This window comes from Prionailurus bengalensis, chromosome C2, assembly GCF_016509475.1.
Source record: "Prionailurus bengalensis isolate Pbe53 chromosome C2, Fcat_Pben_1.1_paternal_pri, whole genome shotgun sequence".
Taxonomy (NCBI): Eukaryota; Metazoa; Chordata; class Mammalia; order Carnivora; family Felidae; genus Prionailurus; species Prionailurus bengalensis.
Window position 1 is genome coordinate 82,420,333 of NC_057350.1, and position 14,012 is coordinate 82,434,344.

Sequence of the window (14,012 nt, forward strand, 5' to 3'; positions counted from 1 at the left end):
CTCGAGGTCTGTGAGTTCGAGCCCCGAGTCGGGCTTTGGGCTGATGGCTCAGAGCCTGGAGCCTGTTTCCGATCCTGTGTCTCCCTCTCTCTCTGCCCCTCCCCCGTTCATGCTCTGTCTCTCTCTGTCCCAAAAATAAATAAACGTTGAAAAAAAAAAAATTAAAAAAAAAAAAAAAAAAAAAGAACCTGAACTGCTCTCCAAAAGAAAAAAAAAAAAAGTCCTGATTTTTAGTGTCTGCTGATCTCCATGGTCTGAATACTCTCACCACTGCTGATTTCAAGCTACCAGTCTGACATTAATAACCACAAAGTTTGGGAAGAGATGAGCAAAATCTGCCCTCCAGTCCTGGGCCTGGAAGGCTCCAGCCCACCACTACTTCATTCAGTCTCACCCCCAGCTTGGTTCCCAGCAAACCTGCTCCCATGACTATTGTGAATGTGAGTGCAGTGTAACCTGCTTTCTGACTGTGGAAATTCCCCAAGCCAGTCTGCCTTCCACTCTGGGCCCACGTGGCCCGGACTCAGCTAATGGTCCACAGCTCAATTTTCTGTGGCCCCTGACTTTCCCATGTCCTTCAGATTCCTCATCCTCTCTGATCCCCAAAGTCAAATCTCAGCTGTCCTCCAGAGCGGCTTCAGGGGTGAAGTGTTCCTCTTCTCTGCTCACCTTCCACCACCTTTTCTGACTGGGTTCACCAGATTGTAGAGTGGGAACTTGGTCTGTTGCCTAAGGATGAAATTCATACCCAACTCCCCCAGTTGGATGGTTCTGCTTTTAATTATCTGGCCTGTAATGGCGGATTTTTTCTTCCATTTCTCTTTCTTCTGACATTTTGTTTTTTCTCTCCAGGCACATCTCCTGGTTTCTCAGTAACTTCTTAGTTTTTCTTTTCTTTTTTTTAATTTTAAGTAGGCTCCCTGCCCAGTGTGGGGCTTGAACTCATGACCTTGAGATTAAGTCTCATGCTCTACCAACTGAGCAAGCCAGGCACCACTATTTCTCTTTAGCTTCTTTAGCACAAGATGGCAGAGCATAAGTGGATTTTAAAATATTCCAAGTACCTACATCACTTGATAATATATTACATTTGCTTCTCAAACTTAAGGGTGTAAAAAAATCTCCTTAGGGGTGCTGGTTACAATGCCAACTTGCTGAATCAGCACTCTGGGGGTGGGGTCCAGAAGTCTACTTAAAAAAATTTTTTTTAATGTTTATTTATTTTTGAGACAGGGAGAGACAGAGCATGAATGGGGGAGGGTCAGAGAGAGAGGGAAACACAGAATCTGAAGCAGGCTCCAGGCTCTGAGCTGTCAGCACAGAGCCTGATGTGGGGCTCAAACTCACAGACCGCGAGATCATGACCTGAGCCGAAGTTGGAAGCTCAACAGACTGAGCCACCCAGGTGCCCCTAGAAGTCTACTTTTAACCAGACAATGCAGGTGGTCTGAACACCATACTTTGAGAAATGACCATAGAGCTATGCTGTCCAATATAGTAGCCACTAACTAACTACATGTAGCCACTGAGCACTTGAAATGTGGCTAATGCAAACTGAGATGTTCTGTAAGTGCAAGATAGACACTGGATTTCAAAGACTAAGTAAAAAGAAAAGGATATTAAAAATCTCAATTTTTGTATATGGAGTATATGTTGAAATGATAATATTTTAGATATGCTAGGTTAAATAAAATGGGTTAGATACAATGTATTATTAAAATTAATTCTCCTCTGGGTGCCTGGGTGGCTCAGTTGGTTGAGCGTCCAACTGATTTTGGCTCAGGTCACGATTGCAGTGTCATCGGATTGAGTCCCGAGTCAGGCCCTGTGCTGAACATGGAGCCTGCTTAAGATTCTCTCTCTCCCTCTGCCCCTCTCCCTTGCTCACAGGCTCTCTCTCTCTCAAATCAATAAATAAAATTAAAAAAAATAAAAAAAGTAATTCTCCTTAATTCTATTTACTTTTTTAAAATTGGCTTCTAGAAATTTTAAAATTATATACGTAGCTCACATTATTGGACAGTGGTGCCTTAGAGATTCCATGGTGAGGTTGGGGATGGGAATATGATGCCCCTGAAACTGCATGCAAAATGTCAGCTGTCTGTCCTGGGGAGAGGTATATTTTGGATGTCCAGGGAGAGGTCTAGGACTTTCATCAAATTCTCTAACTGGTTAATACTGTAATAAAAGCCAATGAGGGGCACCTGGGTGGCTCAGTCGGTTGGGCATCCGACTTCAGCTCAGGTCATGATCTCACGGTTCATGAGTTTGAGCCCCATGTCAGTCTCTGTGCTGACAGCTTGGAGCCTGGAGCCTGCTTCAGATTCTGTGTCTCCCTCTCTGCCTGCCCCTCCCCCACTCATGCTCACTCTCTCTCTCTCTCTCTCTCTCTCTCTCAAAAGTAAATAAACATTAAAAAAATTAAAAAAATAAAAGCCAATGAGCACTATCTAGACACTTTCTTGGTGATCTTTAGGCAATAGGAAAGAGCTCCATTTTCTCATTTTGTTTCTAGTCTATAATAATCTCAAAATGTTCTGGATTCAGATCTAGGAGTCCTTTTATATGTCTTCTGAGGTAGCCATTGATTCCACCTCCAGTTTGCAGATTAAAAAAAACTGAGGCTCAGAGAAGTAAAGTGACCTGCCTAAGGTGATACAGCTGGTTGGTGCTAGGTTTGGGGCCCCGTGTCACATCTGTCTGACTCCAATGGTCTCTGTCCACACAAAATATATCGCTTATTGGGCACTTTAACTGTGATTTTTGGCTGACATTGTAAGCTGATTATTTGCTACGAATTGTCACTAAGGTGATCATATATCCAAGCTCACTATCCCTGTCTCCATTTGTGCCTTCTGTCCTGACATAATTGTCAATAGTGCCCTCATCACTCTCAAATTTGCCCTGGTTTGAATGTTATATAGTAAACCAATTTATCTGCTATAGATCTGGAGGTTGCTACAAACTGGGGCTCTGACTGTTCATTTCCTTAGACCAGAAGGGCTTCCTGAGCAAACTCTTTCCAAGATTATGAGTGTCTCATGCTGTGTTGAGGATGTCCTGCCGACTTGGGTGTCTGGGTGTTCATCCATCTCACATCAGTTTCAGTTGAGAACCGTCCAAGGAAGAAGAAAAGCTGGAGGGGTGGGGAAGAGAAAGATAAGGAAAGGAGGCAGATAAAGACAAGCCTCAAGGAAGCAAAGTGTTGGCAGAGGAGAAATAGAAAGATTGAGGCTAGAACCAGGGAAGTCGAGGCAAGAATGCTACCTCTTGGATTTTATATCTAACCCCAGGGGATGGAAGATGCTATTTAAAATGTCTTTCACAGGGGGCGCCTGGGTGGCACAGTTAAGTGTCTGACTTTGGCTCAGGTCACGGTTCGTGGGTTCAAGTCCTGCATTGGGCTCTGTGCTGACAGCTCAGAGCCTGAAGCCTGTTTCAGATTCTCTGTCTCCTTCTCTCTCTGCCCCTCCCCCACTCACGCTCTGTCTCCCTCTGTCTCAAAAATAAAAAAACATTAAAAACAAAATTTAAAATGTCTTTAATAGGTTAAAAATTTTGTTAAATTTTTTTAAAATATTTATTTATTTTTGAGACAGAGTCAGAGCATGAACAGGGGAGGGGCAGAGAAAGAGGGAGACACAGAATCTGAAGCAGCTCCAGGCTCTGAGCTGTCAGCACAGAGCCCGACGCGGGGCTCGAACTCACGAACTGTGAGATTATGACCTGAGCTGAAGTCGGACATTTTACCGACTGAGCCACCCAGGTGCCCTGATAGGTTAAAAATTTTGCAATATCCCTTGAAACATTCTTCACTCCAGATAGGTTTCTAGTAAGCAGGGTTTTGAGTACCTCTGGTGTTTTCCTGTTGTTTTTTTAAAGTTGTTAGCTGTGGTTAGAACCTGGTAGGAGCTCCACTCTTGTTTTTCCAGCTGATGGTTAGGAATGCCCAGCTAACAGTGACCAAGGGCAAGAAATCAGCTCAGGCATTTATGGAGTGGGTTAATTCTGCAGGAACGGACACCCATTTTTTATCCCTCTTTGATACCTGGCCTGACCAGTGAGTTTCATACTTTCCCACTGAGCTTGCCAAACCCAGTGCAATGAAACCAAGAGCTCCATAGAGAGAGTTCGTTGCATTGTGAGGCTGCCACTCTGGTTAAAATACTTGAACTCCCCGAACCTCAGTTCATGCATCTGTAAAATGGGAATAATATCTACCCTGCCTCCCTAACAGGCTTGTGATGTGGATCATATGACTTAGGATATATGAATAAAAATTGAAACTGTACAGGAGTTTTATTAATAATAAGAAGGAAAGGTTGAGTGGGGTTTCTGGATCACTTAAAATAGAATCAGGATAAGTAAAGCATCTGCTTTTTATATGCACCTTCAGGTGCTTTTTCCCGAGGAACCAGTTTATCCCCATGTCCCTGGTCCCCACGTCTGTGCGCTCCCTGCTATTGAGCCCTGCACAAGATATAGCTCCTAATGGGGTCTGGATGCCATTCTCAGAGGGCACTGCCTCTGCTGTGGGAAAAGGCTACGGGGCTGTAGAAAGGAGGCTGACAAAGCAGGAAGGGAATGCGAGTGCTGGCCCACACTAGCGTGCCCTGCAGCCTACTTGCCATCCTCATGGAGAGGGATCAAAAGCCTGGCTGCAGGTGACTCATGGCGTGGGGCTACCAAGCCGACTCCGTTTTCTTTCCAGGTCTCGACCCTGCGGGCCCTTTATTCAACGGGAGACCTCCCGAGGACAGATTAGATCCCGGTGATGCACAGTTTGTTGACGTCATTCACTCCGACATTGATGGTAACATTCCTGTCCTTGTGGGTCAGTGAGCACCCGGCTCCCAGACTCCTAAAGAGTCTCCCCCGAGGGGAGCCTCATGCAGGGGTGGATCAGGTTCTTCCAGATTCCCTCTTTTCCTGCGGGGCAGGGTTCCAAATCCACCCAGGTATTGAAGGGACACTGGTTTAATGCAGGCATCCAGGATGTCTTGCTGGAGTGGAGGTTTCCCATCAACTTTTCTTATTTTTAAAGTGACCATCTTGTCCAATCAAGGACAGGGTGATTTTCACACTGTGTGGACAAATGTTTCCACATATGCAGCAGGGTTTGGATGCATGATTTCCATTTTTTGGGTTTTTCTTGGGTCTTTCTCGTTTTCTTAAGCTGAAAGATAAGTTTGTGTTGTGTCTCTCTCTGGAGAGCGATTCTGAGCCATGTTTAGCTCTCCAACTTTCTCTGGATCTTCCTGGCCATTTCCATCTTTTATGGTGCTGATTTCATAGCTGGCATTTGGAATAGGATATAGGGTTTGGGGTGATGTTAAAGGTGAGTCTTTATATCCAGACGTCTGGGACAAGAACTAGAGTAGGGACCTCGGAAGGCTGAGGGGACAGAGCAGAGTAGTCTTTAATAATACACCCTCTTTGTGATACAGCCACCTGAAAAACCCTTGATCACCTATCATGGGCTCTCTGGTGTGGTATTCAGAAATTGCTGGCCTTAAAGGAAACAGCTGCATTCTTACGTCGCAGTTTGCAAAGCGTGACCTTACTTAAGTGCAGTACCTCGATGCCATTTTAATGCTTGATGGAATAGAGTAATTTATTTTTTATTCTTGGAGAGAAAGTGAATTTTGAGGAAAGAATAAGCTTTGCAGTCAGGCAGGGGTGGACTCAGATCCCAGGTTTTGTCCTTTCTAGCGGGATCATTTCATTCTGTAAGTCCTCTGAATTTCAGTGTCTTCATCTGTAGCTTACTTCACCTGAATTTACCAATGGCCACTTTTTGGACAGTGTGAATGTTAGAGGAAAGGTGTATAAAAGGTATAAAAACCCCCACAGACACATGTAGGTTCTCAATATATAACAGGTATTATTATTATCGCAACGGTGCACTATGTATACATGTATAAATAGTCTTTTAAATCAAACATTTGACTGATTAGTTTGTAGTTATAAGGTTAAAAAGAATAAGCAATTATTAAATCAATCTATATTTTTCCTGGTCCCCGTTTTCTAGAAGAGTTTCCAATTAAAAAATTTTTTTTCTTAAAAAGTGAAAGTTCATTTTTTCCTGTTTCTTTCTTTTTTTTCTTCATTTTTTCCCCCGTTTTTTATTCATTAAAGTCTGGCACAAATGCAGTTAGAGACCCAGGAAGCACTGGCAGTTAGAAGGTTCCAGCCAAGGGGCACCTGGGTGGCGCAGTCGGTTAAGCGTCCGACTTCAGCCAGGTCACGATCTCACAGTCCGGGAGTTCTAGCCCCGCGTCCCGCGTCAGGCTCTGGGCTGATGGCTCAGAGCCTGGAGTCTGTTTCCGATTCTGTGTCTCCCTCTCTCTCTGCCCCTCCCCCGTTCATGCTCTGTCTCTCTCTGTCCCAAAAATAAATAAACGTTGAAAAAAAATTTTTTTTTAAATAAAAAAAAGAAGGTTCCAGCCAAATATAAAGAAGAAGCATACAGTTTTATCAGACTTGCTGTGAATGACTGACCAAAACTCCCTTACATCTTGAGAAATATTGGAAATAGGTTCCCCTACTGTCTTTATAATCTCCTAGTTGGAAATCCCTGCTTCCTAACTAACTAGCTGGGTAGCTTTGAGCAAAATATTTAAATATGTAGAACAACAACAACACAAATGCCTGCCTATATCCTTCAGGCAAATGAGCTACATGATGTGAAAAGTTCAAAAATAAAACCATAATATATTTTCCTTTAGCACTGGGCTACAAGGAGCCATTAGGAAACATAGATTTCTACCCAAATGGAGGATTGGATCAACCTGGTTGCCCCAAAACAATATTGGGAGGTAAGTGCAAATACTTTATATATTGTATAATAGTGGTTTTTAAAAAGGCATATTTCAAAAATCTGATATTATTCTATGGGCAATAGTTTTTAATAGAAAACAAATCATCTGAGAAGATATAGTATAAATATAAATGAAAAATGAAAAATTATTACTCAAATATACTACTTAAAAAAAACAAAACATTGCAGCATTATTGGCAATAACGAAGATACGGAAGCAACCCAAGTATCCATCGATAGATGAATGGATAAAGAAGATGTGGTATATTTACACAATGGAATATTGCTCAGCTATAAAAGGAAATCAATCAAATCATTTGCCACAACATGGATGAATCCACAGGCTATTATGCTAAGTGAAATTAGTCAGAGAAAGACAAAGGGGAGATGGGTGAAATGGGGGAAGGAAATTAGGAGTACATTTACCATGATGAGCACTGAATAACGTACAGAATTGCTGAACCATTATATTGTACATCTGAAACTAATATAACAGCGTATGTTAATTATGCTTCACTTCAAAATTTTTTTTAATGTTTTTTATTCATTTTTTTTGAGACAGAGAGAGACAGAGCATGAACGGGGGAGGGTCAGAGAGAGAGGGAGACGTCAGAGAGAGAGGGAGACACAGAATCGGAAGCAGGCTCCAGGCTCTGAGCTGTCAGCACAGAGCCTGACGCGGGGCTCGAACTCACGGACTGTGAGATCATGACCTGAGCTGAAGTCGGACGCTTAGCCGACTGAGCCACCCAGGTGCCCCAATTATGCTTCATTTAAAAAATAAATTTAAAAAATAAGTAACCATAACCATATGATTAAGAGCTATTATGAATTATTGCTCTCTCATGAAAAGGTGTGTCCTTGACCTAGAAATTCCATATCTGGAAATCTCTCCTAGAGAAATAATGGAAAATGTAAACAAAAATCAAAGTGCAAAAATATCTGACATAGTTTTATTTATAGTAGCTACATTTTAAGAAATAATCTAAATATCCAACATGGAAAATTGTTAAATAACTATGATATGCCCACACAAAGGAATATAATTGCCAAAAAGTCATATTTTCAGATTAATGAAAATACTTACAATGGGATGTTAAGTGAAAATGACACAAAACTATACAGTATCATCCCAATTTGTTTTTTAAATGTGTATTTGTACATGTGTAAGTATAGAAAAAAAGACCAAGCATAAATGCTGCAAATAATTATTAGGGGTGAACTGTGGATATTGGACTTCTGGGTGATTTTTGCATCATTATTTCCCATTATTTTGTATTTTCTAAATCAGCATGTATTATTTTATAATAAGAAAAACTTCACAAAGCAAAAAAAAACGGTAGATGGCAACATAAAAGTAATAGTAGTATTTTATTCCAATAAAAAACCCATCCCTAGGTGCTCTTAATCTGTATTTCAACATTGCCAGAGAAAGTTAAACAATCATGGATATGATTCTAGGAAAAGGTAATCTTGTTACAAAACGGAAGCTGTATATGGCCCCATGGGGACATGGTGTTTGAAAATGATCCAGATTAAATGGCATAAGTAGGGTCAACCATATTTCACCATAAATGGTGTGTGTTCAAATCCTGTCCTGTAGGATGTAGGGTAAATACCTCTGAGGAGCCAAGATAATGTGATTTGCTTATAAAGGCCATTCTCTGTATTGTTATCAACATCATTGTTTTGGCAAGTGAAAGTTCCAGGAACAATAAGTAAATATTGACTTGTCAGATTTGTTCCTGTCTGGCTTGGTCCCATGCCAACCCATGTTTCTCCTCTCTTGCCCTAGTTTATTTCTGTCCTTCACTGAGCTCCTCTATGGGCATACATAAGTGGACTGTGGGGAAAGAAGAAACATTGTTCTGACTCAAGCAACAGTGCCTCTCCAAACCACTAGCTCACAATCATAACTCCTTTCTTATTTGGTTCACTGTTTCCTACTCAGATCCTCACCTCCTCTGATTACCCATCTTTGGGACCCAGTTCCCCTTCATCATCTGACCCATCAACCTTCCAACCACCTCTCAGTTTTGTGTGCTGCATTGCTTCATCATGTCCAACTCTCCTGACGCCGTCTCCATGCCTTGCTGGCCTCCTGTCTCACCACTGCATCACCTGGCACCCACCAGGCATTAACTAGAGGCTTGCCTCTTGCCTCTTCTTGCCCATTCATGACTTCTGGTGCCACCTCCTATTGTTCAGTCCCTCTCATCCCACCCTTCACTCTGTAGCAGAAACAGAGTCCCTGCCACTGGGCTTCTCTCATGAGTGTAATCCCATTAGAGACCCCCTTAGGTCTCTGCCATGTCAGCCACCACCTTGGCTTGAGAACATTCCAGAGCTGTCACCGAGCCTGGTTAATTGACTACAAGGTCCTGGAAAACTTGGTTACTTCTCCATGGCCCTCAATAACGTCACAGAATCCTCATGTTTATCTCTTGCCAACTCCCTACAATCACTCCTCATGCTTCTATTCTGAAAATCTCCCCACCTATAAACCCTCACCTCTTAGAGGTGATCTAGATTTGCCTTTTTACCTAGATTAAAGATCTCACCTGAGGGAGCCATTCTATGTATCCTCATTTTAGTTTACAAGGTCAGTCTTTACATTTTTGTTTCCTTCTGCCCCCAAGGTGGAGGCATCCCCCATCCTTTTTCAAAGCTGTCTCCTGTGCCTGCCCTCCTTGGGGATCTTCCTCTAACAACTACTCCTCAATGGCCCCTTTCTCTGATGTCTTTACTAGTTTAAATGTGCTCTGCTGAAAATCTCTGGGGAGACTCTGACTACCATTGAATCTTTCTTGTCCTTTTCACTGACAAAGGAAGGACATAGGTTGAATCCTGATTCAACCACATAATGGTCGTGTGACCTTGGTCAAGTCATTTAAGCTGAGTCTCAATGTGCTACTAGGTAAAATGGGGATGATCATGCCTATCTTCTTTTATCCTGCCACGTGCCAGTATGAATGCTGATCTATAGGTTTTTGTAAGGGTTAAATGGGAGCTGTTAGCACAGTGCTTGGCCTATAGCAGACAGATGGTGAACTGAGTGTGCCTATAATGTGTGATGTATCATTGTTAAATGCTACGACTGCTCTACTCTTTCATTGTTCCCTTTATGATAAAGGATTGCAATATTTTAAGTGTGACCATCAGAGGTCCGTGTACCTGTACCTTTCTTCTCTGAGAGAGAACTGTGCTATCACTGCATATCCCTGTGACTCCTACCGGGATTATAGGAATGGCAAATGTGTCAACTGTGGCATGCCACAAAAGGAGTCCTGTCCCCTGCTGGGTAAGTCCAACAAGCAATTTTACCCTCTGATTAACAAATAGTTCATTTTGGGTAGAATCCGAGCACCACTTTACTATCTAAAAATGGGCCTGAAAATTGTGTGCTTAAAAAAGAATTTACTTAGCTTTTTCTAGCTAATTTGTTCTGTGAAATACTCTTGAATGTCCTAATCAGAAACTGTGTTAGAAAAGCCATTTATATACAATTTCAGCTAGAGGGCAGTACAACCTCCCTGGACACTCTAGCATAAAAAAGAAGGTTCCAAAGAGTTTCCAAGCCCACCCAGGTCAAAGTCACCTTATATAGCCTGCTCCCATGGGGACAGAAACAACCTCTTCACGCACACAACCTCTCTGCTGGGGGAAGGTCACAGTGAGCTCTGACTCTCCTGTCAAATGAGCCTTGCAGAATGATCCCTTCCAACAAGCCTTGTCTGTAGATGCCCTCATGCCGCACCCTGGTTTCTATGTGCACATTCAGGGCGGGGTAACAGATACTGCGGAGGCTGCTTGGGTATTTGCTAAGGGTTGGTAGAAATATTCCAGATGGTGAGGACTAGAAACGGGATGATGATGAAAATTTTCTGATTGTTCTAAGGAAAAATCCAAGTTAACATTAGAGCATGCTACAGACAAGGGGTTCTCAACCTTGGTTGTGCATAAATTAATTGGAAAGCTCTAGGGAGCTTTTAAAAATTACCAATGTTTCCATTCCAGATCAATTAGTCAGCATGCAAAGGCCATTCTCTAGGGGTGGGGACAGAAGAGAGAGAGAGAGACACCTCACTGATGTGACTCAGCTTCATTCCTGCAGGCACAAAAGTGAAGAAGAGTCCCCTGCTGGTTGACATAGTCACTTAGCAAGCTCAGGTTCTGTGGGATTTAGGGGCCTAATTGTAGTTCTTCAGGAAAGCACAATGCTTTGCAAGAGTGATGCTATTTTAGGTATAAACCTGAAACTGCTTTAAACTATAAAATGAATGTATTACTGAAAAATGTCAGTGCTATTCTTAGCCTACCCAGTGTGTGAGAGAACCAGCATGCTGCTGAGAACTAGGGTGATGTAATGTCAGGGAAAGGCAGGAGGAGACACTGTAGTGTCATGCTGCCAGTCCCAGCTCTGAGGGACAGGGCAGCGAGCAAGATATGGTGGATGCAGGGGAGGCAAGCCCTGGTGGCCCTGCAGGTCCACCCCCACAGGGGTGGGTACGAGGGAGATTGTCTTGGTGGTGTGGGGGCTCAAACTCACTGCTCTCACTACCTCCCCAGCTGCTTTTACATTTATAGAATACATGCTAATGTTACATTTTTCCAACTTGCTTTACAGGCTATTATGCTGATAATTGGAAAGAGTATTTAAAGCAGAAAGAGCCTCCTATGACTAAAGCGTTCTTTGACACAGCCGAGGAGAAACCATTCTGCAGTGAGTGGTGGATGTGGTTGTTTGCTTTTGCCCAACCCCCCCCCCTTTTTTTTAAGTTTATTTATTTTGAGAGAGACAGAGACAGTGTAAGTGGGGGAAGGGCCGATGTGGGGCTTGAAGCCACGAAACCGTGAGATCATGACCTGAACCAAAACCAAGAGTCAGACACTCAACTGACTGAACCACCCAGGCACCCCCCAAACCCCTTCTTTTTAAAAAATGGCTGAGTCTCAGCTTCCTGGCTACCTCTTGGCAAATGAAGGGCATGTTAAAGTGTGGATTTTGGAACTGGCAAGACTTCGGTTGAATCCTGACTCTATCACATAGTAGCCGTGTGACCTTGGTGAAGTCATTTAAACTCTTTGAGTCTCATTGTCCCGCTAGGTAATAATGCCTATCTTCTGGGTTAAGGATTAAATCTCAACAAATCGTAATTATTAGCTTCATTGGATGGCTATTCTTTTTACTTTTTTAATTAAAAAAATTTTTTTAAAGTATACTCTATGCCACACACAGGGCTTGAACTCATGACCCTGGGACCAAGAGTGGCATGCTCTACTGACTGAGCCAGCCGTGCACCCCTTAGATGGCCATTTTACTCACTAAGATCTTCCAGAAAATTTGCTTGCCCCCCAAAAGACATGACATTTCAGCTAGGTAAAATCAGGTGTCAGCTACATCTGTAGGTCAGTTTCAGCTCCAAAGCAACCATGATGACCTTCTACAGACATTGAGAGCTTGGGTATTCCAGATGGGGGCTAAGTGGGGCAGCAGATGATTAATGCCCTGGGAAGTAGGACTTTTCTTGGGCAGATGGATGTCTTACAATCTTGTCCCCCTTTTCACTTTTCTTAGGAGCAACTCTTATAAAAGAGGGTGCAGATCAGTGGGGTTCCTTCCTCCTTTGGAGCCATGTGTGGCAGCCCGGGGATTGCTGTCTGCCTGGTCCAAGTGAGGCAAGTGCCTGAGTAATAGTGGGCCATGAAATGGCAACTCCAGGGTGGATCTTATTCCTTTGTGGGACCAACATCTCCTGAGCCTCCTTCCCCTTCTATATTTCTCAGGCAATATTTGTATACATGTACCCATATATTTACCACTTTTTTGATTATCATTTTTTTCATGTATTTCGTAAATACAGGTAAGTGTGCTAATGATGGGAGAACACCAGAGCATGAGAAGAACTCAAAGAGGCAAACCTGACTTAGTCTAAGGGTCAGTGAAGGTCTCCTGGAGGAAGTGACTAAGCCAAAACCTGAAGGATGAGTTGGCAAAGGGGGTAAAGTAAGAGTGTTCGAGTGGGGAGAAGGCCCAGGAGCAAGAGGCAGCCTGGCAGTGCAGGCGACACACATGGTGTGGCATGACTGGGGAAGAGATGATGGCGGCTGGTGGACATGGCCCAGATTGCAGACAACCTTGTCAACCATGGAGGGTCTCTACATGGCCACCTGCCTGGTTTATTTTAAAAGGCAGGGATGCAGTGAACCAATCATACTCAGCAGTAGGCCATGATACCTCAGTGAATAAGGTGGAATACCAATCCAACTGTGATGCCCAAACATGCCAACTGGAGACCATTGGATTCTGCCATCGTGCAGGCCATCTTTACCAAAAAGAATGGAAAGGAATTTTAGAAAATTCTGCCCAGATCTTTGCAGAGAAACTAGAGAGGAAGAGAACAAGAAACTCAAGTTATAAAGGAGGTTGGGTTTTTAGGAATTGACCTATCAGGAGAGCAGTTGAGAGTCTCTCTCTCTCTTACTGTGCTCTCTCCCTGTTTTGCAGTATATCATTACTTTGTGGACATTATAACTTGGAACAAGAACATAAGAAGAGGGTCCATTACAATCAGATTGACAGACAGAGCTGGAAACACCACAGAATCCAAAATCAATCAGTAAGTTGGGCTGGGGTAGTTCACAATTTGCTATTTCCTTTTTTGACTGGAGAAATTAAATCTCAAATATATCTACTTTCTTACTTATAGGTCTGTACTTATCTTTGTTCTACAAAAACATAAGGGGGCATTTTTCTTAGTTGCTTCTCATGGTTCTTGATCTTCTAGGCTCTGTACAAATGGAATTGGTACAGGGATTTACTTTCCTTCCTTCCTTTCTTTCTTCCTTCCCACCTCTCTCCCTCTCCCTCCCTCCTCTCTCCTTCCCTTCCTTCCTCTCCTCCTTCCTTCGTTTAAACATTTAATTACCAAAGTCATCCTTGCTTGCTGTGAAGGATTTATACAGTAAAGAAATATGTAACATAAAAGTGCATATACTTGCCCCAGCCCAACAATCCCACACCTAAAGGCACTCACCCACACACACATATTTCAATATTTTTATGTGCTCATAATATACATATATATAAACATGTAAATGTATGTTTCTCAAACTCAGAAAATGTGATGTGCAATAATAGAAAATTGGAAACACACTAAAAATCTAATGGGAAAATGGTTACTTAAATATT

At 42.7% G+C, this 14,012-nt stretch overlaps 1 protein-coding gene and 1 long non-coding RNA gene across 2 annotated transcripts in view; one reads left to right on the forward strand and one right to left on the reverse strand.

Moving 5' to 3' along the window:
• The window catches only part of LIPH (lipase H), a 46,701-nt gene that overhangs the window by 22,093 nt on the left and 10,596 nt on the right, over positions 1-14,012 (forward strand). The window contains exons 4-8 of the mRNA XM_043594687.1: positions 4,712-4,813; positions 6,729-6,818; positions 9,954-10,121; positions 11,448-11,543; positions 13,329-13,440. Coding sequence (XP_043450622.1) covers positions 4,712-4,813; positions 6,729-6,818; positions 9,954-10,121; positions 11,448-11,543; positions 13,329-13,440 — 568 coding nt within the window. The remainder of the gene's footprint in view (positions 1-4,711; positions 4,814-6,728; positions 6,819-9,953; positions 10,122-11,447; positions 11,544-13,328; positions 13,441-14,012) is intronic.
• Positions 1-14,012, reverse strand: part of LOC122491647 — a 50,109-nt gene that overhangs the window by 18,370 nt on the left and 17,727 nt on the right. The gene's annotated exons all lie outside the window — the stretch shown is intronic.